The following is a 24,838-nucleotide window of genomic DNA, read 5'->3' as shown; positions in this document are numbered from 1 at the left end:
ACTTGCTAAGAAGAAAAGAAAAGTATGTTTTCTCAAGCATACTTCTTGTGACTGAGCTCTTATTGTATACCAAACTGCCTGGTGTACATGTGATTAGAGATGACAGTGTGTAAATAATGATGAGAATGAAAGTTGATGAAAGTTGGCAGCAAAGAGCAAATGTCCCTTCTCTCTCTCTCTCTCTCTCTCTCTCTCTCTCTCTCTCACACACACACACACACACACACACACACACACACACACACACACACACACACACACACACACACACACACACACATGCATTAAAACGTAGCCTTCAGCTCCCTCTTCTCTTTGACTTTTGGCTCTGGCATCACGATAAGTAACCTTGAGCTCTGAGCCCTGTCAGCATCCTCTTGTTACTATGCATGTATGCATTAATGACTGCATGTATTAACACGGCCAGTGAGAAGGCCTCTTATTTACATATAACACTTTTCTTGGAATGTGAACTTTTAGAGTTGGTGACCCCCGCCCTTCAAACTTCAACAGCACAGCGTTTTGGTACAGTAGTAAATGCGTGTGTAATCTAAAAACCTCCATCACAGGAAGTCTCACACTTCACACTTCCTGACATTTAAATCAGTGGACAACTGAGCCATCGCTCAAACTGTAGTGGACTTGATCTGAAGATCCAATTACTGAGGGATTTCTGGGGGAAAAGAAGAAAACAAAATATCTCGACGAAACACCAAAAGGCTCTGAGTCTCAGCAGAGTTGCCTGAAAGTACTGACTGTTGCTATGCACACACAGGGAAGGAATCTTGGAACAAGCAAACACAACGGTGTGGGAGGTCCTGAGCTTGCGATACAGACATTTGCAAAGTGCTGTTGTCTGTGGATTTACTGCACAGAAACAGCATACATAATTCAGTTTTTTTATGATAACTTATTCATACAGGCTGAAACCTATAGCATTATGGGAACGGCCAATGTTTCAGACACCAATTGAAGGATTTTCAACTAAATCAAATGTATTAAACCATCAGATTTTTGCTGGTTCCCACTCCCCACTCTGGCTCCAAAGACAGCCGATGCGTGTACATTAACGCCTTCAACAAGACATCGCTCATGTTAACGTGAGGTGGACGCCCGCTGGGGCGATGCAGCGCCCATCTCACACCTGTCCGCAGTGCGCCTGCCCCCGCCACAGTGTCCAAAAAAAACAACTAACAACATCAACAACAACAAAAAGCAACAGAAGCCTCTCCTCTTACCTCCTGTAATTGCTCCAACTCCTTCCTGAGAGTGTCTTGTTCGATCTCCAGGTCTGCGTACCGCTGCTTCAGCGCCTGGTTCTCCTCCAGGACCACAAGTCCGCACTCCGCAGCCCTGATCTTCTCCTGGTTCGCCTCGGCCAGTTCCTGGGAGAGCCGCTCCAACTCGGCCCGGTACTGATCCATCGATTCCCCGCAAACTCCATCGGCGGCCATCGCCCCTCTCTCCTTCTCTCTCAGTGCGCCTGTGTCTGTCCCCCCTGTCGGTCTGCGGGTTCCCCCCCCCAGTCGCTCCACCGCTTAGGACAGAGCCACAGAGGCGGGCGGAGGCTGAGAGATGCTGAATACCCCCCCCCCCCGAAAGAGTCAGAGCAGGCAGTGGAAACACAAAATAAAATACAAATATTATTCTTCCCTATAACATTATCAATATCACCTAACCGCAGGTAAATGTCATTAAAACGTCCATAACAGCTGATGGAAGAAGCCCTGCGACATAAAAGCAGGTCAGTGTACTGTCTTCTGTGTGACACTCCTGTATTTTCTGTATTTTTACTTATTCATGAGTGAAAGTGCGCCACCTCTCATCTGCTGTGAGACATAACATGCACATCTTTTTGTAGTTGGACAACAGCATCTGTTCAAGATGCATGGCTCTACATGCTCTCAGTAATCACACTTACCCACGTGCACTGGTTATGGCTGAAACCATTGTATTGGATAAAACTAAATATATATTAATTTGTCAATGGAAAAGGGAGTAGGGATTGTTTTTCACTTTGCATGTACGGTTTTGGATAGCAGTTTTATGGCGCTATATGTTTGATGTCAACTTTTGTTACTTGCAATCAATATTATTGCATTAAGTGTAACTTTATTTTTCAAACAGTGTTTCCATTAAATACAGTACAATCTCTAAATGTATTACTGAGAAATACAGACATTATAACAATGACATCAAATATTGAAATGAATAATCCAAATTAATAATACCTTTATTTATAAAGCACCTTTCAAAATGTTACAAACTGCTTTGTATATCATTTCAAAAAGACAATAAGCAAACAGTTGATAAAATATGATAACATCAGATAATAAAACAACAATAAAATCAATACAAAACAAGTTTGAAATAGTGATTTTTTAAAAGTGACCTAAAAGAAGACAATATGTTAGCTGCTCTGATCTCCTCTGCCAGGTCATTCCACAACTGAGTTGCCCGAACAGAAAACGTTTCGTTTTAAGGTTTGATTGAAGAATGGCATAACGACGTACCAGAGGACGCCAGGTTGCATTCAGGCATAGGAGGAAAATAGACAACTTTGATCTCATTCTTGAGTTTCAATTTATTCCATAGAAGTCAGTTTAACTGATTTCTTTTAATTATCCTCAATATTGAAATATCTTTATATTTCTATAGTTTTCACATCTAGCAGTTGAGCCTGCCTTGTTTAAACTGTTCGTAGACGCCGGTTTGTAATCGCAGTAGCCTAACAAGATCTGCTTTAACCTTGTCCCCTGCAGACAGGAGAGCAGTCGATCTTGCATCGACATGCAATAAAAGAAGATATGACAAGGGAGAAAAGTTGAACTGTTCTCAGAGGCTTGTTAAACCTAATCAGTTATGGTACTGTCAAGTGAGTTATGGCATTGATAGTGAAGGCGATGCTGCGTTATCATTCCTATAATTGATGATTATTTGAGGGATAGCCTATGTAACACTTCTCAGAAAGAAGCGGGCATGTCATAGTTGGAGCCTTTTCACAGAACAATATCAGCGGGAAAAGTTGTGAAATACATTTGTAGAAGTCATTGTGTTTAACTAAATAAATAAAGATGAATAAAGAAATCGCTATATGCTATTTTATATGCTATTTTTGTACTTTTTCTCATTTAAGTCACACTACTTTACACATATTGACAGCCCCAACACACATTAACTATCTATACCTTCAACTGGTATTTCCCCTTTGATCCTTTTCAAGAAGTTTTCTTATTACCTCCAGCTGACCTGCCAGTAACTCGGATTTACGAGCCCAAATTAAGATAAGGACAGGTTATCAGAAAGTCAAACAGATGAACAGTTCATGGTGGCGCTGTATCTTATCTCTGACAAGGAAGTGTGGTGTCATGACAAAATCGAATACACAATAACACAGCTCTCTACCAAGAAGCGTGCCACAGTACCAAGTACCCATTAAACCTTGGCTTAAACCGGGACTACATCAGAACAGACTTATCACAAACCAACTGCGTTCAGTAGGAACGCAGGATACCCATTTAGAAAGTCAACTTTATTGTTAAACAAAAGAAAAAAGTTCAGTTGTTAACATGCAAACTTTATTTCATGTTGTCAACACAGTATATATACAACACATTTGTGAGTTGAACAGTCGTTATAGTTTAGAGATTACAGCCGGCAGTGCTTTTGTGTATCAGCAGGAACTAACACAGTGGTGTCATCATTTGTAAGAATACTAAAGTTGCTATCTGTATGTCTCCAGCGGGTCAAAATACAGAGTCCTGTGATCTGAGGAATGTGTGTCGGTCAGCAAGCCGGGTGTTGCAGTCGCTCTGAGGAACGGCCTTGATTGAAGGGCTTTAGGTGAGCAGCATGGCAGCCAGCACACCGCCTGCTGCTGGGCCTTCTGTAAGAGCTGTGAGAGCACATGCTGATGAGAACTTCTGAGATTTGATCACTTTTGATGAGATTCATGCTGTAGTCAGCTTCCCTGTGAAAAGATTGATGTTGTGTCCTCCTTGCACTTTTTCTTGAGTTAGCATATGAGCATGTACACTACTGGTTATGGTACTGATTAGTGCCTTGGTTTCTGTTGTACATACATACCTCCTTCTAAAATGTTTTTTGATATTGTTAAAATTCTGAGCTCTTTTCTTTTTATTTATTTGTACAGCACTTTGAGCTGCTTTCAAAGTATGAAAGAGGCTTCACGGGACTATAATGGAGATGGATATTTGGTTCATTTGAATAAATAATTCTGATGTCACATGTACTATTTACAAAACCAATAGTGTTGTGTTACCTCATAATAAAGCAGGTGATGACTGGCTGGCTGAATGTGCTGTCTGGCCATCAGTTCTATATCCTTCAGCGTCTCAGCCTTCCTCCATTTGGCTCTGCGGTTCTGGAACCAAATCTGAAGCACAACAAACACACTTAATTTAAACTAAGCCATGTATATGTAGCAGAGTAAAGAAAGACCTACAGTCTTTTGTTATCACTTGACTCTGAGAACAAATCATCCTCAGTGACTAATCAATGTTTTGGTAAACACTTTTATCCTGTAATGTGTCATTAATCGTTAGTGAGGTGATGTAAGCAGCTGAACAAAGACCTTGTTCTATTGATGACTATTTAGTATAATCAGCCTATTGTTTCAGAACATTCACAGAATTATTAATTTGACTTGTTGACTAAATGTTGACTAAATACCCAATATCTGTGGTCACTGGTCACTGACCAAACTCAATCATAAGATGAATGAAATGATGAAGCTAAATTGTTGCTATTGTACAGATTTGAATGTCAGCAGCATAATCTCGCATTATTGACCATTGCCTCACTTGAATATCATGAATGTAATATTTAATACTGCCATAATGATTCTTTGTAAAAACACCAGTGCTTGCTCATTTCTAAAAACTGGGAAACACCATGAAAAGCCAAACAAATGCACTCAGGTGAATTATGACCAATGATGAACTGCACTGGACTGAACTGTCCTACCTGTATTCGGCCCTCGGTGAGGTGCAGGCGAGAGGCTAACTGGTCTCTGCTGTTGACGTCTGGGTAGTGAGTCTGCTGGAAGACTTTCTCCAGCTCCTGCACCTGGAAGGGTGTAAAAGTCACCCTTGTTTGCCTCTTTTTCCTCTGACCTGTAAACAAATTATTGTCATTGACATCTTCCTCGTCAGCATCATTTAAACGTTTAATTGTGTTTCTTTTTCCTTCTATTTCAGAAATCAGAATACTCACTCATGCAGTCTGTGGTCACTGTTGGAGGCTCTTCAAGTTGTCTGATTTGTGGAGTTTCTATTGGCAGAAAGAAAAATTTACATTTTTTTTGTAATCATATTTTAATGGTAACTAAGATGTAGTCTCCTTTTGGGAGAACAAAAGAGCAATGTGACAAATACCTGCACAAGAGAGCTGGTTAGATATTCTGGTGTTCTCCTTGATAACAGACCAGTTGCGATAAAATTGTTTCTCTTTCCTGACAAATGTGGGCCTCCTCAGAATTTCTTCAATCGAATGTGATAATCTCTTGTGTGGCTGGGATTCCATTTCTAGATCCATGCGGGACTCTTTCTCATCATCTCCTCTATTCCACATTTCCAGCAGTTTATCCCGCGCCATCAGCAACTTTGTCATCAAATGTAGAACAGTAGTAGTACAGACTCACAATTCACCAGTATTCAGGAGCTCAAAATGTCCTCTTATTACCATGTCTCAGGCTAAGACTTCTTCTTCTTCTCCTCCTCCTCCTCTCTGAAATCTTTGTTGGACTCTCTTTCTACAAGGTGAGGACAGTTGTCCCCCCCTCCCCTCCCCTGTCAGCCTGAGTTTGACCTGCATCACATGGTCATTATCAGGGAGGAGCATATATGTAATTGTGCACCTCTAGGATTTTTTTTTCTCCACTTCAGTGTCTAAGAACTTTTGATTTAAGGCATGCTCATTGTAAATATGTAAACTTGATAATATTATCTGCCCTTATCTCACACAAACACAAACACAAACACACACACACACACACACACACACACACACACACACACACACACACACACACACACACACACACAGAGACTATCTCATATAACGGAGTTGTTACATTTACGCTGAGGCTTTTCTGCCTTCTGTGTAACCAGCATAAAAGCACATTCTTCCTTTGTAGGGGCCAAGCTCTGACAAAATCTGTGTGGGCCTGTAGTTTGATTAACACTTGCATAACATTCAACCATAAAACATATTCAAACTGCTGCTTCTCTTTCTTATCACCAGATTTATTTGAAGCCTAATCTTTATCACCTTGGCCTCAGCATGCCCTCTCACACTTTAGTTCACCTTTCAGACACACAAACACGACCTCAGTGACTCCTTGGTGGCGTGTTGGGTACAGTGTCTCCATCTAGTGGTGTTGGCTCTTCAGTGCATTCACCTTTGATTCTCTGACCATGGGCAATGTAACGTTATGAGGTCTTCCTGTGTGTCACTTCAAAGATCAGGTGATGTTGATAGACCCTTTTCATGGCAGACATTTTTTAATTTCATAGCAGGTAAAGCACATTTTCCTATATTAGAGGAGCTCCTGGTGAATCACTTAAATAGCTTAATGAGACACTTATAAGACCTGTGCCTTTCCTGCTATGACTGACAAAATGTCTGCTGTGAAAAAGGCCTATTGAGTGGATTGTGTAAGATATTTTTGGAACCTGAGAATAAAGGGTTAGTTTGAGGAAGATGATAAAAAGGGATCTTTTGTTTTTAGGTTTAACTTGACAACATAAAAGGGTGAGGAAATTGACAAGCTTATAAGATAAGAGTGTAGTAGTGATGAGATATTTACTGACAGAGCATGCTAACCAGCTAGCCGCGGCCCGCCCTGTCTTGCAATACTACTTGCACCTCTAGAGGCGATAGTGACTCACTGTAGTATCCAGTCTGCCTTCATTGACAAAATGAATTGAACCTAACGATATTGACAAACGTTAAATGCATGTCAAATTAAAAAAAAATTAAAAACAGATTTTTTTTTTATTTCATTTTGTCACACAATGCACAGACAGCTACAGGAGCCTTCATGTGATATTTATTAGATAAAGACGACAGATATTCACTCTAACCATGTGGATGGCGCTGTTCTCTACCTCTCTGGTTTCTCATGAGTCACAAAATGTGACCCACAAGTGTCTCTTGTGGTCTGTATGTAAACTAACGTGTGTGCTGCTCTATACAGTATGGTGGAAAAATACACATTTTATGTCACGGATGAACTTGGAAACAAAGGTTAAGCTCATTGTATGTGGCTATTTAAATATACCCAAAGCTGCATTCTTTGAAAAATTAGCAGGGCCACGGGATGCAATTAGACACTGGATCAGAAGAAACTACACTTTTGGATTCGGGCAATCTTCTTCCAGTTAGGATAAATAACGTAATTGCTTTGGTGCTGTTTCAGTGATACATTGTTATTTCTATCCCTGTATAGTCCCTAAACCTAAAGATACTCTTTAATGTTGAATACCCAGTGACAGGATAATAGGATCACAAACTCTTAATATTCTTTATCCCGTCCAGAGTCATTATAAAATCAATGTTTGCGTATACCCAAGGCAATGCACTCTAATCTTCTCAGTAATACTGTAGCAGAATCTCTTCTCATCCAAAAAACAACCATGTGTGTCCCCCTACAATGAAGGTCTGAAAAGATTCTGGTTATCATAATATGAAAATATCATATTGCTATGGAAAACTACAAATTGTAAAAAACCCCAAAAAAACAAGATGGTTCATATGCTCTAATACTCCAAAATATTAAAACAGTGACCAAACCTTAACAATGTTTTATGCAATTGTCATATAAAGGAGCTAAAAAACTAATTTTGAGACAGAGAAAATGTCTTTTTAGACACTTATAGTTCACATTTTGACCTCTAAATGAAAACAATATTGATTATTTGCTTACACGTGCAGCACAGTATTCCCTGTCCACTCAGCGATTGATTGCACGCTGCCCCTCTCCCAATTTGATTATGGAGTAGTCTCACAGACACACATTTAAAAAATACACCGTCTCTGAGGCTTAATGTGATCATGTGTCTCTGAGTTACAGCTTGACGCAAACACTCAAATGTGACCGTCGTGATCAATACTGTGAAAGGTTGTGGTTGAATCCAGATAGGAAGAAAGAAAAGAAAGTTCTTCCTTCTGTCTTCACTACATTGGCTATGTCTGGTGACCGGACTCATGTTTTCACAAATTATTCATTATTCATTATTGACACGCTTTAATGAGCAGAAGACAACAACGGATTTGCTGTGAGGTTAAAATACATTCATGACATGACATACACGTGCACAACATGATTCTGGCTTAATTCAGCTTTCATACAGTGATATGAAAGAATAATAGCACCAATCCCAGGTCTTCACTCCGTGCCATGGGATGGATCCTTGTAGAGTATGCTGCATTCAGTCACATGCACACAGAGCAGATGCCCTCATGATGTCTCCGCGTTGCTTCTCTGTTGTTTCATGTGAACTCAATTTCCTTCATCTATTCCATTTGGTGCATTTCTTTTAAGCTTCCATTCCTTCTTTTTGAACAGTTTCTAACAGCGAAAACAAAAGTTTTCTCATAGTATTATGTCACAAAAAATGTTTCAAAAGATGTTTTAAAAAGCAGATAATTATCAGTAGTAGTTTTCTACTGTATGAAGGTCTTAGAGACAATTTACTTTTTTTTTGTCAAATGAACAGATACAAACGGAAATATCTTGACAGCTATTTGATGGGTTGACATGAAATTCTGTACTGACATGCGTGGTCCCCAGTCGACGAATCCTGCAGATTCTGATGATGGCCTGAGTTTTTCCACCGTGGTTTTGATTAAAATATCACAACAACAATTTAATAGATTTTCACCACCATCAGGTCTAAATTTTAAATGTGTCCAGTACTTTGGATTATGACTAAAACTTGTTTGCAGGAATGACTTTCTGCAAAAAAAAAAAAAAAAAAAAAAATATATATATAGAATTGAAGAAGAAGCTATCTTTTTGCATATTTTACTATTTCAAGTTCTACTATTATGGAAAGTAATCGTCATAAAAAAAAGATAAAATCATACGGCAGACATCCTGTATTTCCTTCTTCAGTTTTCTTTAGGTTGTAACATTTCAAAGACCAGCTGCTTATTTATGATGTCCACAGAACCCTACAGCTTGTGTTCTGTGTCCCGAGGACTGCATAAAATGCACTTTAAAAATGATTTAATAAATTGCAGAGGTAATCGTAAGAGTAAAAAAAAAACTTCAGAAATGCCAGCTGAAGGATGTGACAGTGTCTGGGATCAGTTTGAGGGGAGGTGTTCCTTTGATGAACTTTGTTCTTAAACAGCCTACTGCATGCTTGTTCTTCCTCCTGGTGCCATGCAGCTGCCTGTCTGTGACCTGGATCTTCACTTTGTATGTGAGAATCTGAGCTTCTTCTGCTGCCATACTACGACTTCCTTAATGAACTAGATGTGGGTCGCTATCAAACTCTTAATTTAGACTAATAATATAATTGAATCTAATATCATTTAGGGGAAATCAAACTTTACGGTTAATGAATAAATTAAGTTAACATTTACTGAACATTAACCCATCATCAGTAAGAGATTTGCACCATGTGACAACATGTGATAGTAAAGGAGGTTTGGAGGCCAAAAAGTGAAAAACATAAATAAGCTATGCCCTGAAGACTGTGTTTCAACTATTCAGTACCTCTTCAGAAATGCTCTTCAGGCTTCTTAGAGGGGTCTTGTAATGAGAACAGGAGTGTGTTTGAGGGAAACCGAGAAAGAGAAACAAAGGCTGGTTGGTCAGCTGCTATTACTGTTGTAATTGGGCTCACATGAGCTGCTGGCGGAACTCATTTCAGTCAACAAGCGCAAGCAGTCTCAAGGCTAAACTCCGCTCCTTCCTACCAAAGAGCACCCACCCACCTCCTCGCTCTTTTCCTTCTTTATCAGACTCTCCCGTCCTCTTTTGATGCGCTCCCTCCCCTCTCGCTGATGTTTTTTTCATTTTCCTGTTTTGTATTCAGACTCAAAAGATCACCACCTGAGCCTTTAGGCTGACATGGCTCCAGGAAAGGACAGTAATGGTCTTGACAACTACGCATTTGCAGTAAGTATAACCTTTGCTTAATTTTTTTACAAGACACTGTTTTGAAAAGATTAAAAACTTAAAATGTTATTGTAAAGCTATTCAAGACAATTGTAAAGCTTAAAGTACATGGACATGTGAAACTCCAATGAATTCCTTTTAAAGTGTGTGAATCTGGACACATTTCTAACTACTTTTTATTATGACGATTTATCTCTTCTCTTAGTGCACTATGGGTCATAGTTGTTTTCTTTTGTTAATAATTGACAAGCGATAGAACAGCTGGCAAAGTAGCGTCATGGAAACATATGAATGTACATTCTTGTTCCTCCATGCTTAAAATTACAACACTGACATGCTGTTTAGTCAGGGAAACAGGAGGTTTTAGTCCAAATCTTAACTATAGTGATGATACTTTGTCTGGACTGAGCCCAGAATAAATAAATAAATAAGAAAGACAGTATAACATTTAGTCCTACTAATGGAAATGTGTAACTCATCTGACAAATATTTAACCAATTTCCCTCGCAAGGAATTGTCTATGGGCGTCCTAAAGTTGTGCTGGTTGAACGAGTACTAAATTCAATTGTTTTACTGTTGTTTTGAGATTGTACCCATATAACAACATTACAGATCGCCACAATGCAAAACAAAGATCTGCAGCATGCCATTGTTTCACGTGTCCTTAACTGACCTCTGTCTGCTTCTCTGTCTGACTAATTGAAGCTTGAGGGGCGCTTTTGTGATCTACCTGACACAGAACGTCAAGAAGAAATGGACACGTCCACGGAGGGAAACAGCAACAAGCTAGCATATTGTGTGACAGATGTACCTCCCTGGTACCTGTGCATCATCCTAGGCATCCAGGTACGTCAGCAACGGGGTTTTAAAGCCACGTTTGACAATGACGCTGATTAAGAGACAATAGCATAGCTTCTGATTATCATTATGTCACAATGCAAACATGACAACAGTGTCACATGAGAGCTTCTGTTTGACGTTTCCTTCATGCTTGGTTAGACTCGGTCTTATTTTCATCAGCCTTATTGTGAAATTTGCTTCAGAAACAGTTGAGATGGTCAGTCAGTGAGTCTTTTTATGTGTTTAACAGCTGTGATCAGTCAGACCTTCCTCTGAAGACCTGACTTAGTTGTATTTATCCATATAAAATATTTCCTTTTTCTACCATTACCATTTTGTCAAGATTAGCTTGTGTTTGGATGATTATTCCCACCCAGCATATAAAACATCTTTTTCATTTCTCCTTATGTACATCAGACATGAACTAAATGTATCTCTTGATATCTTTCCCCCCATCTTTTTCTCTCTCAGCACTGTTTGACAGCATTTGGGGGAATCATCGCCATCCCACTAATCCTGTCTCAGGGCTTGTGTCTGCAGTTTGACGGCCTCACACAGAGCCACCTCATCAGCACCATCTTCTTCGTCTCTGGGGTTTGCACTCTGTTGCAAGTTACTTTCGGCATTAGGTAAGGGAGTAAAGGAGGGGTAGTTTAATGAGCAGGAAGATGTTTGAGTGATAAATGTCTAACCTCAGGATTTTATTACATGACATGTCAGAGTGAACCTTGAACAAGAGAATATTCTACTGTCTTAGTGGGCACAGCTTCTATTTAAGGGATTACCAGAGGAATAAAGGAGAGCGTTTACCTTAGCATGCCTTCAAATGTTAAAGTACTTTTAGCTGTGACGAGGAATAAAGGGGTAAAAGAAAGAATTACATATTGAGATACCTACTGTTTTATAAAACGTCTTACCTAATTGTTTGTTGCCACTACATTTCTATTTAAGTATCAAAAACATATAGCCTACCTACAGTACAATACAAATATTAAGTGATACATTTTAATACAATATGATGCATAACAATATAAACAGATACAAAATAATACAATTTGATGCAATAGATTACAACTTCTTCTCTGAGTACCCAAAAGAAAAAATCCAGACTATTAGCACGCCCTTCACAAAGTGTTAAAGCTCCTCAATGTGACGTATCTCTTGTGGGCAGAGACAGACACACAATGGAGAAATGATGCAATGGCTGATTTTTGTTCGAGAGCCCTACAAACTTCAACCGCGTTTTGTTGCTCTGAACTTGCACTATGTTTGTGCAGAGTGGCTGAGTATTGGTGTCACAGTAGGATTAGTGGAGGAATTTCAATCTTATTATGTTTGGAATCTAGCTATTGCCAAATCTGCATTCCCTGGCTTAGCACCACTGCTGCTTTCTTATCTCTAACCAAATACCTGGAGTTCAGCGGTAAGGAAAATGCAACACAAAATATTTTTGTCCCTTTGAATGAAAACATTATAAACTCCCATCAAAAGATGTGTCTTAAATATTGCCATGACTTTTTCATGTTTTCCACAAAAGTACTTCTGACTATTCTGACTTCCTGCGGTCTAATGTGAATTGTTGACAGTAATTTGAGCAGCATAATGAGGATTATTACATAGCAGATGACTTTAACTCAGTTAACCCCTGATACAGCAGTCCACCCAATTAGAGAGCACATGATTTAAATCAAGCATATTATCACATGAGTGTAAGAAACAGCGACTGTGTATACAGATAGAGACTCTAGATGTGGACTTGAGAGGAGCTGCACTTTTGTCAAGCAAATGTAACCTATTTATTGCTGTTTTAAAATGATTATGGTTGTTGACTTACACGCTAACCCCAAGCTGTCTTGCACAACATCTGACGTGATATAAGATAAAAAGATGACCTGTCTAGTAATACTCCTATCCTGACTTCATATCTGTCCGGCTCCCTTCTCCTAATTGCCCTCGTGATTTCTCTTTGACATTTCCAGACTTCCCATTCTCCAAGGTGGTACATTCACGTTGCTGGCTCCTTCCATGGCGATGTTGTCCATGCCAGAGTGGACATGTCCTGCTTGGACACAAAATGCCAGCCTCGTCAACACGTCCTCCACAGAATTTATAGAGGTGTGGCAGAGTCGAATGAGAGCGGTGAGAAAAAACATCCAATCTTTCTAATAACGACTCACAGCGTAACTCACTGAACATTTTCTGTAAATGGGATTTTGTTCACATGTAAATTGCCACTGGCCAGTTTTGAACCTGTGAACCCAACAATATTATTCAAGTGTGAAAGCCGTATGATAATCTGACAAAAAGCTATCTAAAAAATTGCATATAACTATAATTCAGTCAGGAACACCCTCGTCATAGATTTTAAACATTTATTGCAACAAATGGAAATACAGTTAAACTTGTGATGATGGCTCCGCTCTTTGAATGCTTCCTGGATTAGCCAGCAGCTACCAAGCTAAAAACGGGCAGCACCGAGCAACAACCCCCGAGGGTTTACAGGAATGAGCCAGAAGTACAAGTACAGTTTTTTTTATTTTTTTTATACAAATACATTTCAACCATTTGAAAGGTGAACTCTGAACTAAAAAGGGGTGGAGGAGGTTGGGGTGGAGGAGGCAAAGCTTTGCCAGCAGTACGGTCTGTAACAGCGTCGGTGTAGAATGAATCAGTGGGGAGGGAGTCATATTTAAATAAACCTCCTTGTAGTGAGAGTGGGCTGTCATTGGTGTGTGGCAGATTGGAAGCTATGCTTCAATCGGTCTGGCTGTCAGCTGGTTACAGCTGGGGGCGTATGACTTCTGTGTCCTGCATGAACTAACGCCCTGCTTCATAATGTATCTGAGCTGCACAACAAGCTCCCTCTTTTACCTTCTTTATCTTTTGTTGTTGATCTCTCTCCAAAACCACACAACTGGGAAAGCACTCATCTGTTTTGTAAGTGGAATCAAACCTACAGCTCACAGGCAGTTGCGGATATTGATATCACAGCATAAACCAAACACCTCTAATATATAGCTTAAAGCTGCACTAATCAATATTTGTAGATACCAAAAGTTCAAATGACAATGTCTAATGTGTAAAGTGTCGCTCATGGTTAAACCTCTGGGAATAATTATCCAAATCAGCAGTTCCCCTCATACAGAGAGCTTTAACATCTTTCAGATCATTGTTTTGGTCTTACGGCCTTCAGCTTTAATGTTTCAGATCAGTGCGGCTGCTCTTCTCAACCTTGTTTCCAGGCAACTGTTTTCAGATAAAAAACAACTGAGCACTACCTGCCCAGCACCAGCAGCAGGGATATAAAGTTAGCGACTAGCTTGTTGCGGACGACGACAGCAAGATGATCTGAAATGTGATGATGAAAAAGAATCTTTAATCTGATAAACTTTGGTTTTGTTGACCCCCAGGGCACTTACGGTGCTGACTGACAAACCCTCAGTTTACAACATCTCACAGAGGAGAAAAGCAAACAAGATCAAGCACCGTTCTGACCACCTGAACCAGTTTGATGAACTATTACTCTTAAGGACCCTGAAATATGGCTTATTTTAAAAGACTCTAAAAGACACACTGTGAACTTATGAGGACCCGAATGAAACAAATTTTGACATTAAATGAATGAGCCATGTTTTACTATCTGAAAAGTATGCATTCACGCTTCAAAATCATAAATCACACACACACGGAGACACACATCCGACTGTGAATGAAAGACTTAAGGAAACTGACTTTTGACGCAAAATAACATGAACCCTTAATTGATATGTTATGCTGAGCTAACGTGTTTTGTAGGAAAAGTGCTTTGACGAGTTGGTTTTGGACCTTCTGTTGACCTCGCTCCCATAGAATGAGTCCTTGAGATATAATCTACATCTGTGCTACAAATTTTCTCTTTCCATTTCCAAACCATTCACACGGTGACAGTTACATACATTGTGTTTTGCATTTGTTCTAACCTTTGTTTGTAATTATACAAAATTCATCTTGGATTACTGACCTACTAAATATAGTGTTCCTTTATACATTAATTGTGCAACCTTGAGATTTACAAAATCTCTAAATTTGAAAACATCTGAGTTTAGAAATATTATGTATTGTTAAAGTCATGACAACCAACTCTGTTAACAATTATTTTGGTTCCTGTCATATAAATTGGATGTTGAGTTGAAAAGTACCATCGGTCTGAACAGCTATTGAAACCAAGGTGTAATTTGCATATGGTAACAAAAATGTGACAATGATAATAGCTATCAAGCTAATCTCTGGTACACCTTTGTAATTAGAGCGATGCCACATTTTGATATCATCTTACTTGTCGTTCTTCAGCTGCAGGGGTCCGTTATGGTGGGCTCACTCTTCCAGGTGTTTGTTGGTTTCTCCGGCCTCATCGGCCTCTTCATGCGCTTCATTGGACCTCTCACCATCGCTCCCACCATCTCTCTCATTGGACTGTCCCTGTTTGACTCAGCCGGTACCAGTGCTGGCAACCACTGGGGTATCGCCAGCATGTGGGTAAAATTCCCAAACAGTGTCATTTTAGGGTTTGGGATTATCACTTTCTGATTATGTTGAATGTAACCCAAACCTTGCCAGTTTAGTAAAATTGACTCTTCACTTAATCGTTATCTCTGTGAGAAGAAGTTCATGCAAATGTAATGCGTTTAAATCTGCTTCCTCCCCTGCTTAGAGGATAGTCAATTTAGTTTTTAAATAATAATAGACTTGAACTCTGTTTAAAGTCTTAATCTCTTGGCAGTGCAGGAAAGCCTTTTAAAAAGTTCCTTTGTCAAAAAAACCCATTAGTTCCTCAACTTTGCTTCATGTTGGTTGGAACTAGCTTTAGCAACACAGTAGTGCAGTCCTCTTTGACACTGTGACATTTCATTTAATGTCTTTGTCCCTGTCTGTCACAGGACCACAGCACTGATCATCCTGTTCTCACAGTACCTCCGTCACATACCTGTGCCCTTTCCTACGTTCAGCAAGGAGAAAAAGCTGCACACCTCCCGTGTCTACATCTTTCAGATTCTCCCTGTATGTATCATCAAACAAGTTGATATATTAAGTAAATTATGAATTTAATCTTTAGACTTTATTCTTTTTTTTCTGCGTGTCCTCAGGTTCTGCTTGGAATAACTTTGTCTTGGCTCATTTGCTACATTTTGACAATCTACAATGTGTTTCCTACTGAACCAGACCAGTATGGCTATCTGGCCCGTACTGACCTAAAGGGAGATGTTATGAGCCAAGCTCCCTGGTTAAGTTTTCCGTACCCAGGTAAAAGGCCGATAAACTATCACCTGAAGTGACTTTTTTTTAATAAAAAAGTGAATAGAAAAAGAAGGGTTCGCTGGTTATATACATTGTGTCATTCTCTGTTTCCTTATGCTTGAATCCAAACTTAGGTCAGTGGGGGATGCCGACTGTGAGCCTGGCAGGGGTGGTTGGCATCTTGGCTGGTGTGATTTCCTCCATGATAGAGTCTGTAGGAGACTACCACGCTTGTGCCAGGCTGTCTGGGGCTCCGCCTCCCCCTAAACACGCTATCAACAGAGGTATTGGCATTGAGGGACTGGGCTGTCTGCTGGCTGGAGCCTGGGGTACAGGAAACGGTACCACTTCATACAGCGAGAATGTTGGAGTCCTCGGTATTACAAAGGTAAGACGAGCCTGAGTACATCTGGAAGTGATTTTCTCCAACTGACAAATCTAAGCATAATCTTTTTGTTTCTTTTCAGGGTCATTGATGATGTTTAAATACAGACAGTTTCACAAGAAGCCTTTTCTTTTTCTGTCTTTTTTTTTGCAGGTTGGCAGCCGCATGGTGATTGTGGCCAGCGGTGTCTTAATGGTCGCCATGGGTGTGTTTGGTAAAGTGAGCGCCATATTCACCACTATGCCATCACCTGTGGTTGGAGGGATGTTCATGGTTATGTTTGGCGTCATCTCTGCAGCAGGAGTTTCTAATCTGCAGGTACACACTCAAAAATCATAGGCTTTTTTTTACATTGATCTAAATGTTGGTTAAAACCTTTTTTTCAATTTTTTTCCGCATTGTCAGTATGCCGATATGAATTCTTCTCGAAACATCTTCATTTTTGGCTTCTCCATGTTCTCTGGTCTGGTCATTCCCAACTGGATATTTAAAAACCCCAAAGCTATTGCTACAGGTACATGAATTGAATGTCACTATACAATCTGTCATTTTCAGATAAAGCATCCTACTTTTACTTGATTATTTTAAACATTTTCATTGTGTTGTGTTCAGGTGTTGTTGAACTCGACCAGGTGCTACTGGTACTTCTGACAACCAGTATGTTTGTAGGAGGTTTCTTTGGCTTCTTTCTGGACAACACAATTCCAGGTATTTTTTACTATGAAGTATTAGTTTTTTATGTTTAAATTGTTTAGGTAATCTAAATCCTCTCCTCTATTGAGTTACTATTTTGTCATAATATTAACAGCAAAATAAACATTTTAAAATATGTGATGTGCAATCTTGGTGATTAAACCAGAGATCCAGCACAAATGTCAATGTCAAAGAGTCAATATAGAGTCTTCAGTAGACCGTGGTAGTCTGGTTTAACACATTTAACATGTGTCTAACAGGATCAAAGCATGAACGAGGCATCCTGGCGTGGAACAAAGCTCACAAGGATGACTCCAGCAACACACTGGAGAGCGGAGAAGTCTACAACCTCCCCTTTGGCATCAGCTCTTACTTGTCTTCTTCCTCCTGGCTCCGGTACATACCTTTCTGCCCTCCTGGTGAGCCCAGCTCCCTGGATGGATGCACAGCAGATACTAATGCGCTGGAGCCTAAGCAGCAACCTGGACATCCAGAGCCTTCACAGATCATTATTGGAGTTGCTCTGTGAGTTCTGCACTCACTTCAGCATGCAATGTTGGGAATTTAGCATACAATACATCAGAGGCAGCTCAGTTTGGACTTCCTTTTATTTGTTAAAGACACTGTACTGTAACAACATGGTGTAACCTTTTGGAGAACTGTTTTGTATAAGATTGCTTAATTTATGATTTTCTTTAGGGAGGTATGTAAGTACCTGGTTATTATTAATTATTATAAATTATATATATATATATATCTTACAGACAATTTTATGTAGAGTCATTTGTATTTACAGAGCATACCATTTGAGTGAAACTAAGGAATTATTTAGTTTGCTTATCAGTTTTATAATGTGATCACAAGCAGGTGCTAGTGAATAAAGACCGAAAAGACACGTGAATGTAAGTAGATCCATGATGATTAATGTTTTTTTTTATTGCATTCAGTATATAAATCTAACAAAGAGTGTCATGTTTATGCTGTGCCTCATGTTTGCATTAACTTTTCTGTGACAGTAAATATTTTAATAATTGTGTCATTATCAGTCAATGCACTTTACTTATTTGTGGCAACAGTTTGTTGAAGTCTCTGACAGGATTTCTCTCTCAGGCTCCTTACAGCCTGCCAGTGTTTCCTCAATGCACAAACCAAGAGCACCCACTAATCTCTATGGATCTTTTTCACATGAGTATATCACACATGGAGCCATCGGGCAGCAACATCAGTATCTACTCAGTTTTCCTCTGTCAGATCCTGCTTGATGGCTCTGTACAAACTAACAAAAGACTCGGCCCACATGCGCCGTTGGTGTTCGGTCGAGGACTTGACCATCTCCTGGGTGGTGTATACCAAGGTCAACAGGGTGCGCTCAAAATCTTCCTGATGCAGGTGACCAATGTGGTGTGAAAGGCCAGTGATGAGCCTAAATACGTCTGATAGCTTCTTGGGAATGATCTCCTCACAGATGACTTCCAGGTTTCTTGTCTTGTGGAGGGAAGCCAGCTCAGCATCTTGCACTGAGAACTCTCCACTTGCCTCAAAGTTAATGCCAGTAAGCAGGATCTAGTAGAGGAAAAGAAGAACAACTACTCAGTGTTCATTGAGGTTTATTAGCTGGTTTTACACCTCAGACACTCATTTCTGGATGTACGTGTCTCACCTCAAATAACAGATGAACGTCATCGAAGGAGTCGTGGAAGGTGGGGCTCACCACACTTGTCAACCCTCTTTTCATTTTGCTTACAGCTGGGAATAGAGCTAGTATGTAAAGAGAGATAGACAGAGAGAATGAAGGATGATAGAAAATCAACAACAGTTTCCCGAGCAAAACCTTTCCTTTCACGTTTATGGCTCGTAAATGTACTGCTGTGGACCCAAAAGGCTTCTTGAACCTGTTAAGCTGGAAGTCCATGTGACAAGCAGTTAAAACAAACTCTGAACTGTCCTGGCACATGTGAGACCCACCGGGAGATACTGCAGTTAATCTATGATATGCATTTCAAACGCTGCGATCTCTGACCTTACAGATGACTTCTATCTGCAGGCGATGAGACTTGACCTCAGACTTCAAAGGCAGCAGAGGAATGAAAGGCGGTGTAACACACGGATCGTACAACAGGGTCCAGATGATTTCAGCATGCAGTGTATGTGGGCTTAATGTTTTCATGCTCATTTTCACAGCATGGGGAAAGCAGGGTGTCAACCACAACAAATCCAAAGCGGTGTAAGAAAGCTCACAGGCAAAAACCTTTCCACTTCTTTATGATTGGAGCTTGAGGAAGTGTAACCATTACGCATTTGCCCAGACATTCCTCAAATACTATGCAGTCACGCTACGTGAAATACTAATAATTGTGCAGAAACAGCTAGAGCTCAAAACCTATATACAGCGGTGCTTTGAGCTAAATGCTTAAATTCGCAAAAATGACTATGCTAACATATACAAATGTTCGGCAAGTACAATTACTGCGTCTCAAATCTATACTACATACAGATTCTAAGCAGGAAGCAAACCCGGAAGCCACTTTTTTGGCTCATGCACAGGGCGAGCACCCACATAACCGGGCGGCATTCTCGCATCCGGTATTCAAATTCCTAAAATACATCCATGGTATTTGCTCATGTCTTGGACAAATTGAAAGTTTTTAGAAATCAAGGTGAGGGGCAACATGAAAGTCTGCATGTCATGGAACTTAGTTTGATAGTTGTTGTGAGATTTTACATACAACCACATGAGGGCACAATATAAAATGTCAGGGGATCTCCAAAGTCATTTAGAGTAGTGAGGACCATGAATGTTTAACTTTGGTACTAAACTATCATGACAACTTCTGGTGACACTAAAGAAACATTCAGGAAATCACTGGAGGCAGAGGGTATGATCTGCTGGGGAACATGAATGTCTTCATTTCATGCCAATCCATCCAACATTTGTTAAGATATTTCACTCAAGACCAAAGGGGTGGAGCCACTGACAGAATGACGTTGCTATTCATCAAGGTAAAGAACTGAAAGAAAGAAATCCAGACTAGAGAGAGATTTAGACCACTGTTTCCAATTACGGTCCAGTATCTCCAACAGTCTTTGCAGGCTGGTTTTATTAATGCATTGCTATATCTGGAGCTCAGGCAGTTTACATGTCATATGGTATCGAGCAGAGTTTTTAAAAATGATAAAACATTGCGACCCAAATAGGCCTCATCTATAAATCATGAGAAGAGCTCATTTGTGTGTAAATGAATGTTCCTGACCAGTTTTACTGCCATTTCTGTGAATAAATAGGGATATACATTTGAAAAAGCACAAATTTGTTTTATGCACATTATTGAAAACATATACACATGTTAAATACTTGAGACTAAATTAATTATTTAAAGATGGGTTAACAAGCTCTAGTTTTTTCCTCTCATCAGTAGGACTAACACAACACGCTCGTCTTTCACATTAGACTCAATGTTATGCGACGCTTAGTTGTACCTGTGACTTGTTGTACCCATAAGGGGAGGGGAAGGCAAACGTTTAGGGGGCATGAAAGACATAATTTATCATGATCTTCCTGAAGCAATGCTCTTTTTTTCTTCCTTTTTGAACCAAAGATAATCACCATTACTTATTAAAACAACATTTTATTTTTTGTTGCTTTGGTAAAAAGTAGCCTGTTTGATAATCACCCACCCACCTCCTCTCCTGAAAATGGTGAGTCTTTTTTTTTTGGACACTCAGTAAGCAAGTTGCGTTGAGTTCCGCAAAGTACGCAGGAATCAATTTTTACAACTTCGATGAGAGGATGAAGCAGAACAATCCTTCTTGTCACAAAAAGAGAAGAAAAACACACCATGAGTAAATTGAGGGAACAACAATCAGGTAAACGTGTGTTGCACAGTGTTTATAAACTGCAGCTCAGAAAAGATAACCACGACGCGCGTGAACACGCGTTCAAATGCGCGTGCATGAAATGAAACTCGTGCTTTCCAGCTGCAACCTCTGTGGGGACCAGTCCAGATGGGCGTGATGGTGCTCCTCATAGGCGCACAACATTTAAAACCAACACAATGATCATCTAGTCCCTCAAGACAAGGTTAAGGAAGCCAGTTTGAATGGGCCTGATGCAGCTGATACAATGAATAAAAGCATTGTTATCTATAATTTACAGGTGCTATGAAACCACAACCTAGAGGCTTATATTTACTTTGTGCAGCCAAAGCTAATTGTATAATATTGTGAAGACTGGACTAATTACCTGGAAGGAGAGCCAAAGCTCAGTGTTATATTTTATTACTATCCACACGATATATTTTCTTCAATTTCTTATTAAAAGTTAATATTCACATATCTCAAGATTCTATTGAAAATATTCTATTTAATAGATGTTTGTTTATACCCCACATTGTTCTGTATCGGTCTACTTATTCTTAGACCAACTAATGTAGCAAACTGTTTGAAAGGAGGGAGGAGCAGCACTGGGTGTCAGGTGTGACTGTGTGGCGATGGCAAATGGTTTACAACGCTGCAGAAAAAAATTATCCACCAATTATTAGCTAATGTTGAAGTGAATTGTATGTCCCCCCCCCCACACACACACACACTGAGTAAGGCTCTCTCAGTTTCATGTGTTTTTAATAGGAGAGAGACAGAGCACACGCATGCGTTGATGTCCTCAAAGCAGATTTGCAGAGGGCCCATTCACTGCAACTTTTCAGGGGCCCAGCAATTTGAACTGATGGAGGTAAAAATGCAGATAAGAGGAACTCATACAGACATAAATGCAGACAGACAGGAAGTTAACCTGTCGTGCACAAATTCAGGCCAGTGGCTGTGACTGTGCTGGACTGCAGTGTTTCGTGCCATCATTTGAACCTGCTGCAGTGCAATCAAAACCATACAGCTTTGTCTGGAGTCTAGTCCGGAGTGAAGAAGTTATGTCCAGCTCATACAGTGTCATTAATAAAGAAGAGATCTTTAGAAACACACTTGAAGGGACAGTTAACACTCAAATTCAAAAATACACATTTTTCGTCCTTCCTGTAGTGCTATTGATCAGTCTAGATTGTTTTGGTGTGAGTGGCCTAGTTTTAGAGATATCGGCTGTAAAGATGTCGGACTCTCCAATGTAATGGTATTATATGGCACTCAGCTTGTGGTGCTCAAGGTGCCAAAAAGGTGCCTTTGAAAAACTCAACAGCAATGTCTCTTTCCAGAAATCATGACGAAGTTACTCAAGATAATCCACGGATCATGTTGTGAGCAGTTTCATGTCGGAACTAGTTCCTAGGAAAGCAAAAAAAAAGGGCAACTCACACTCAAACTTTGATTGATTTTGGGGTGAACTATCCCTTTAAGAAATCGATTCGCCTCCTCACCATCCACTTAAAATTCAGGATCACAAATACAACAAGTTGATGATATTTTAATGGACTTCTGCAGGATCAATTGATGCACACAAGTCAGTCATAATGTTTAGATAATGATGTCCAGTAATCTAACTTCAATAAGGCCAAAAAAGCTTGCACTATTTATCAGGATTGTCTTTTCCTTTTGGTGAGTCTGATAAATTAGTATGGTTATATATATTCCTTCAAGCATACTAATTACATACTCATTTCATAAATATCTGACCAAAAACACCTTTCATCATATTTGCTTACCCTTCCATTGAAATGCATTGCAGTATGTTTATAATTGGAAGTAAATTGGATGAGCCAGGCTGTAATCACACAGTATTGACTGATCCTGAGGGCCCATATTCTGTTGATGTAAGTGATAAAAAGAATAATGAAGATCACGAGCCCGCCGAGCTTAGATCACATGGTGCATGAGCAACGTCACATGCTTGGCAGCTCCAGCTTGCAGTTAGAGGTAATTTTTGGGAAAACTTAAGACAGACCCAAAAATCACACAACAGTAAAACGCACACTAAAGTCACATGTTTACCAGCTTAAATTAAAGGCCAAATGTGAACTACTGGTGATTCCAGTTCTTTTTTATGATGAAGTGCTTCTTATTGCTGCTTGGATTCACTTCTTGAATTTTGACCTCCTGTCAATGGAGAACTGTCCATAGCCAGACACAGAAAATGCAACCACCAGAATTGTTTCACCGTCGCCATCAGTGCATCATAACTTCTGTTCATGTTTTTTCATTGAGAGATAAAACCAAGAGAACTTATCAAATCACAAAAGATCCAACCTTTCTGAGATGAAAGGAAATTCCCTGTCCAGAGCTGGTCTGAATATCTCACGGTATGCTTTTCATTCACTTCAGGATATGAGTTTCCTCTCTCAGATCACTTCTGGTCCCTCCCATTGTTTTCCTATTAGAAACAGGTGCAGATGAGGTCTGAACCTGGTAGCTTGATAAGAGTAAAAGTGAAATTTGCAGTAGCTAGAAAGACACAGTCTGTATGAGATGGCGATTATTTTGTTCAATTCAATTTAAATGTGTTAATCTTAATATTGTTACTGAGAAAGAGGATTTGTTCAATGCATGGAGGAGGATTGCTTTAACTCTGCAGAATAACAGTGAAATGTCTGAGACGAACAGGTTCTCATGTCCAATACATTAATGAAGTCATTCCTGTTACAAAGCCATGCTTGCACAATATTGTTATTGATATATTTGTTTTCAGTAAAAACTTCAGAGTTAGAATTTGGAGTTTGGCAAGAAAATAAAAAGATGAGGATTGCTATTACAACTAAACCAATGAACACTACAGCCAAGACTATTTCAATCTCTGCTCTACAAAATAGTAAGGGTTTTTTGAAAGATCCAGCATCAAATTCCTACAATTAAACAGTGTTGCCGCTAAATACTATTCATGCTCTGTTAAGTAACATGTAAACAAGAACGATGCTGCAATCAAACCTCTTACAGGCTGATACAAACACTGAACACTTTGCTCTTCTGCACTAAAATACTGAGCTTCAGTTCAAGTCTTACCTTGAGTCTGATATTGCGTGACACCTGCTCTGATGCAGAAGTAGAAAAGACCAACGATGGCCATCCTCCAGGGCAGCATGCTGGCCTGATCACTCGCTCGATGCTAGTTGCATGTAACTGGGATTGGACAGGAGTCTCAACTTCTCCATCCACTGTGTTTCTGCCTGTTAGCACCCGCTTCTCTTGCTTTTCTTCCCTTCTCTTATAGTACACCTTCCTCATCCCTGCTGTTCTCTCACTTCGTCTGTCCTCAGGGCTGTTTTCTCTCCCCCTCCTATCCAGATCTGATGTCTCTCTCTCTCTCTCTCTCTCTCTCTCTCTCTCTCTCTCTCTCTCTCTCTCTCTCTCTCTCTCTCTCTCTCTCTCTCTCTCTCTCTCTCTCTCTCTCTCTCTCTCGCTTTCTCTGCCCCTCAAAAGCAGACTCTCTTCTATTGCTTTCAGCTGGTTTTCATCAGGTTTACACACACTCTCATTTTTACATCATTCTCCTGTAACCATTTACAGGTGTGTGTTAATGACACTTCATTGTCTTATCATCAGCATTTTCATCTTTGGAG

The 24,838-nt window shown here is 39.9% G+C and overlaps 4 protein-coding genes across 10 annotated transcripts in view; 1 reads left to right on the top strand and 3 right to left on the bottom strand.

Annotated features, from left to right (window-relative positions):
* bicd1a (bicaudal D homolog 1a) overlaps positions 1-1,501 on the bottom strand; it is a 31,258-nt gene extending 29,757 nt beyond the window's left edge. For all 7 annotated transcript variants that reach the window (XR_011103847.1, XM_068722857.1, XM_068722859.1 and 4 more), the window contains exon 1: positions 1,239-1,501. Coding sequence is in view for 6 of the 7 variants with exons in the window: in XM_068722857.1 (XP_068578958.1) it covers positions 1,239-1,454 (216 nt within the window). In the remaining variant the exon portion in view is untranslated. The remainder of the gene's footprint in view (positions 1-1,238) is intronic.
* Positions 1,502-3,556: 2,055 nt separating this feature from the next.
* LOC137881551 (homeobox protein aristaless-like 4) lies at positions 3,557-5,765 on the bottom strand. Its single transcript, XM_068723535.1, has 5 exons — positions 5,397-5,765; positions 5,236-5,292; positions 4,987-5,135; positions 4,283-4,396; positions 3,557-3,895 (listed from the first exon to the last, which is right to left on the bottom strand). The coding sequence occupies exons 1-5, from the start codon at positions 5,629-5,631 to the stop codon at positions 3,725-3,727; spliced, it is 726 nt and encodes a 241-aa protein (XP_068579636.1). The 5' UTR covers positions 5,632-5,765; the 3' UTR covers positions 3,557-3,724.
* Positions 5,766-9,432: 3,667 nt separating this feature from the next.
* slc23a4 (solute carrier family 23 member 4) lies at positions 9,433-18,353 on the top strand. Its single transcript, XM_068723055.1, has 13 exons — positions 9,433-9,452; positions 10,071-10,153; positions 10,859-10,999; positions 11,465-11,622; positions 12,973-13,132; positions 15,323-15,504; positions 15,910-16,030; positions 16,117-16,273; positions 16,402-16,655; positions 16,806-16,970; positions 17,058-17,166; positions 17,265-17,360; positions 17,606-18,353. Exons 2-13 carry the CDS (start codon positions 10,106-10,108, stop codon positions 17,872-17,874), a joined length of 1,860 nt encoding a protein of 619 aa, XP_068579156.1. The 5' UTR covers positions 9,433-9,452; positions 10,071-10,105; the 3' UTR covers positions 17,875-18,353.
* Positions 18,354-18,578: 225 nt separating this feature from the next.
* Positions 18,579-24,360, bottom strand: LOC137881926 (protein FAM180A-like). The gene is made up of 3 exons (XM_068724128.1): positions 24,282-24,360; positions 19,006-19,103; positions 18,579-18,908 (listed from the first exon to the last, which is right to left on the bottom strand). Exons 1-3 carry the CDS (start codon positions 24,358-24,360, stop codon positions 18,579-18,581), a joined length of 507 nt encoding a protein of 168 aa, XP_068580229.1.
* Positions 24,361-24,838: the final 478 nt, after the last annotated feature.

This window comes from Cebidichthys violaceus, unplaced genomic scaffold, assembly GCF_023349555.1.
Source record: "Cebidichthys violaceus isolate CVI_PGR_0920_01 unplaced genomic scaffold, fCebVio1.0.p SCAF_3, whole genome shotgun sequence".
NCBI classification, from domain to species: domain Eukaryota; kingdom Metazoa; phylum Chordata; class Actinopteri; order Perciformes; family Stichaeidae; genus Cebidichthys; species Cebidichthys violaceus.
The sequence above is the reverse complement of the archived record's forward strand: the minus strand, read 5'-3'. Positions and strand labels throughout refer to the sequence as shown.